This window comes from Brassica napus, chromosome C4, assembly GCF_020379485.1.
Source record: "Brassica napus cultivar Da-Ae chromosome C4, Da-Ae, whole genome shotgun sequence".
Taxonomy (NCBI): domain Eukaryota; kingdom Viridiplantae; phylum Streptophyta; class Magnoliopsida; order Brassicales; family Brassicaceae; genus Brassica; species Brassica napus.
The window spans coordinates 41,674,689-41,679,121 of NC_063447.1; the positions used below are offsets into that span (position 1 = coordinate 41,674,689).

A 4,433-nucleotide genomic window follows, 5' to 3' on the forward strand; every position below is an offset into this window, starting at 1 on the left:
ATTAGGTTTCAGTTCTTTAAATATCAAAATTTTGAATAATTCGGATATTTAATCAATTTCGGTTCGGATTTGGTACTACTTATTCGGAATGGAATCGGTTCGGTTATTTGAATTCGAATTTTTTGCTCAACCCTAAATAGTGACATAAAAAACAAATAATATTATATTTTTTAAAAAATATATCCGCGCAGACACCCGGATCAAAATCTAGTTTATCTTTATAACTAATACAATTATTATTAAATAAAATAGAAACTCTATGAACAAATAAACCCCGTAAGTGATTTAGTACTAAGCCCATGGTCCATCGTAGATGGATGCGCTGGATCAGAAACTTCGGAAAATCCAATCTTGATGCAACCATTGGCGAACTAGACTGGTTGGACGAACTGGATGGGCGAACCAGCAAGAAGATCGAACCAAGAGCAACAAAGGTGAACATAATATTAATAATATAAATCATTCATATAAATTACACAATTATCTAATTTAAATGAAAAATATTTATCAATTATTATAATATATTTATTTTATAAATATTTATATTCGTGCACGAACACGGAAAATCATCTAGTAATAAAAATACGTATTAAATAATAATAAATTTCATAGTAACACTAAAAAAAATTTACATAAAATTTTGCGAATTTTTGTTTTATTTATTATTTTAAAATAAAAACTTGTTTTAGTACAATTTGAGAGTATTTCTCAATATATAATTGTCTTATTTTTCAAAACAATTGTATTTTGTATGGAACATTCTTATTTTAAACTATATATACATCAAAATGTTGGAGCATATGTTTTTTTTTGTCAACAATCTGAAACATATCACATTAAAAGACATATATTCAGATTATTGTATTTTAAATTCTAAATAATCAAAATAAATGAAATAAAAATCAAGATTCATTTGAAAAGATAAAACGTATATATTATATAAAAAAAAAGAATATCATGGGGATTATTTTTGATTATACAATGGATTATAAATTTTTTCATTGCTAATCTCCCGTTTTCATGAGATAAGTTTGAAAAAGAAAATAGTAATTGAAGTATTTTCGTGAAGTATTTCGTAAAACATATTGTTTTTAATAAAAAAAAAAGGCATCCTAAATAATAAAATATGAGATAGAGAGAGAGAGAAGGAGAGCACCATTATCGTAAGAAGTATGTGGTTGTTCCTTGAAAGCAGGTTCTGATTCTCGTCCCCTTCAGATCCGATTCCATCTCTCTCTCTCTATTTTCCATGTTCTTGAAAAAAGATTCTCTTTTGGATTTGTGTTTGTGGATGAGATTGTGGATAAAGCCATCTTCTATTTCTGGACTGCTCAAACTCATTCTCTTCTCTCTGATTCTCTTCTTATTCCTTCAACTACGACTCCTCTTCTGATTCTATCCAAACTTTTTTCTTTTGCATTAATCTGAGAGAGCTATACAGCGGATCCCTTTGATCATCAATAGTTTGAAGAATCTGGGTTTGTTTTTTTCTCATCACCAAATCGGTGTCTTGTTGTTCAATTATACAATCCTGGCGTTGAGCGAAAGCCTGAGGTTGAAGATTCCTTCACCGGAAACCACAAGCTTTGATTTTGATTGCGTTGGTGGTCTGGAGTGCCTGATAAGCGTATTCAGGGCCCTTGATATGGGGTCCTGCTTATCATCTTCAGGAGAAACCAGGAGTAGGAGGAGGAAGAGCTCCTCCAAGAGGAGATCTTGCAGTTCTTCTTTCGACAACACTGGAGAAGATGAGCCACTTCTCCACAGGATCCCTGGAAGGATGTTCTTGAATGGATCTACCGATCATGCGTCTCTCTTCTCCCAACAGGGCAAGAAAGGTCCTAACCAGGACGCTATGATTGTCTGGGAGGTGCGTTCCTTTGTGCAGTTTAAAAGCCAATTTTCTAATAATTAGTATGTTGTGTACATTCTCATCAAAATGTATTACTTCAATATAGTTCTTGTTACTGTAAATTCTGTATAGCTATCATTAAATGTTTGACTCCAAGGAACTATTGATTTAGTTTTCAAATGATTGAGCTGACATAACTTTTTGAAGTTTAATCTTTTTTTTTTTTTAATACGTTTCTCACCTTTACTTAGTTGAATAGGGCCTAGTGTCACACTCAGCTGAATATTTGATTTGTTTTGAAATGTTTCAGAATTTTGGGTCAATGGCGGACACTGTTTTTTGTGGTGTATTTGATGGACATGGTCCATATGGTCACGTTATAGCAAAGAGAGTCAGGGATTTGCTTCCGCTCAAATTAGGCTCTCACTTGGAGTCGTCCTATGTCTCCTGCGAGGAGGTTCTTAAAGAGATCAGCCTCAACACTGCTGACAGAAAGACCTCTGAAAGCCTTGTCCACATATCTGCTAATGGAGAATCCCGAATCTACAATAAGGATCAGGATATGGTTCAGACACTGTTGACCTCAATTGTTAAGGCCTACAGATTCATGGACAAGGAATTGAAGATGCAAGTGGATGTTGATTGTTTTTGTAGTGGAACTACTGCTCTTACTATGGTTAAGCAGGTAGTTCGTTTGGACTAAATATTCTGATGTTGTTTTTGAGTTTTGTTGCGGAAAGTCGTTTTCTTTTATTTTATTTTTTTGTTCTTTGGGTATTTTTTGTTTAGGGTCAACATCTTGTTGTTGGAAACATTGGGGATTCAAGAGCAGTATTGGGTACGAGGAACAAAGAGAATAAACTTGTTCCTTTTCAGTTAACTGAAGATCTCAAACCAGATGTTCCAGGTTATTTACCACTCATTAACTGCCTCTTAATAAAGGTTTTCAAACCGTTTACGCTGGATCAAACCGTTTCCATCATCGTTATGTTCTTCTTACGGAACAACTAATGATGAAACTTTAGTTTAAGCATTTAGACATTTGAGAAGATAATTTAGTTTTTATCAATTAAAGTTGGAGTTTTCGTGTTCCCAGCTGAAGCAGCCAGGATAAAGAGGTGCAGAGGACGTATATTTGCTCTCCGGGATGAACCTGGGGTTGCCCGCCTCTGGCTTCCTAACCACAACTCACCTGGTCTGGCCATGGCGCGTGCTTTTGGAGATTTTTGCCTTAAGGACTTTGGTCTCATTTCTGTGCCTGACGTGTCTTACCGACGCCTCACTGAGAAAGATGAATTTCTTGTCTTGGCAACTGATGGGGTAAGAGACATCACAGTGTCTGACATAGTGTTAGTAGTTCTGAATAAATGCATAATGGATGTACAAACCTATTTGGTCTTTTAAATGTGTGTTTTTCTAACTTGAAACTTTTGCTAGATTTGGGATGTATTGACGAATGAAGAAGTAGTGGAGATTGTAGCGAAAGCACCAACACGTTGCACAGCTGGTCGAGCCTTGGTGGAAGCTGCAGTGAGGAATTGGAGATGGAAGTTCCCCACTTCAAAAGTCGATGACTGCGCTGTAGTTTGCCTTTTCCTTGACTCGAAACCAGACAACTTATCAACTGCTTCTTTCTCAGTGGATAAACACATCAGCAATGGCCTTACTGAACCGGACACAGCATCAACGTCAACTCCAGGCTCTGGAACCGAATCACCTGAGCTCAATGGAGTCGACAGAATCGACACACTCGTGAATCTCACCATGCATGTGCCAACCAAAGAGTAGGGAGATAGAACAGAGGCATGGTGAAAATGTGAGATTAGACTTTGTCTCTCTCTCTCTCTCTCTCCATTTCCTTTTTTTTTTTAAGTCTCTCAACGTCTCTTATGCTCTATGTTCACGTCAAAAGTCACTGTTTGTATATATAAATCTGCCAATACTTTTGCTACGGTCTTTCTTTTCTTTTCCTTTTTTTTTTGTAAATAAATTTCTGAAGCTGCATTTGTGTTTGTTTGAGCAATTTTTAAATGTTAGAAACCGCATCTGCTTTTTAGAACCAAAGTGCTGTTCAGAGTTTTTTTTTTTACTATGGGCATGTTTGTTTCTCCGTCCGGTTGAAAATGAGAGTTTTGTTTGTTTAGACACTAAAAGTGCAACTCATTCATATGGATCATCCGGATGACTTTCGAAAATTTAGGCTTAATTTTAAAGTTCATCCAGCTGAACCAATTTGGATCATTTGAATGGAGATGGTTCATTCAAAGTAGTATAATGTCTATTATGCCCTTAGTATAATGTCTATTATGCCCTTAGTGTAATTCACAAATTACAAATCTAAACATAATATTATTTTGTCACACACGAAAACTGACAAAACCACAAAAATACGTTTTCCCGCAAAAATCTAAAAACTATTTTTTCACGCCAAAACCCCAAAAAAGCATTTTCCCGCCAAAATTGCAAAAACGTATTATCCCGCAAAAACCGCAAAAAAGTGTTTTCATGCCAAAATCACAAAAACATGTTTTCACGCCGAAACTCCAAAACGCAATTTGCCGCCAAAACACAAAAACATGTT

General features: G+C 35.4%; 1 protein-coding gene across 1 annotated transcript; it reads left to right on the plus strand.

The window, feature by feature from the left end:
- Window positions 1-1,084: 1,084 nt before the first annotated feature.
- On the plus strand, window positions 1,085-3,897 carry LOC106390836 (probable protein phosphatase 2C 74). The gene is made up of 5 exons (XM_013831375.3): window positions 1,085-1,870; window positions 2,163-2,537; window positions 2,642-2,759; window positions 2,949-3,172; window positions 3,290-3,897. Exons 1-5 carry the CDS (start codon window positions 1,646-1,648, stop codon window positions 3,638-3,640), a joined length of 1,293 nt encoding a protein of 430 aa, XP_013686829.1. The 5' UTR covers window positions 1,085-1,645; the 3' UTR covers window positions 3,641-3,897.
- Window positions 3,898-4,433: the final 536 nt, after the last annotated feature.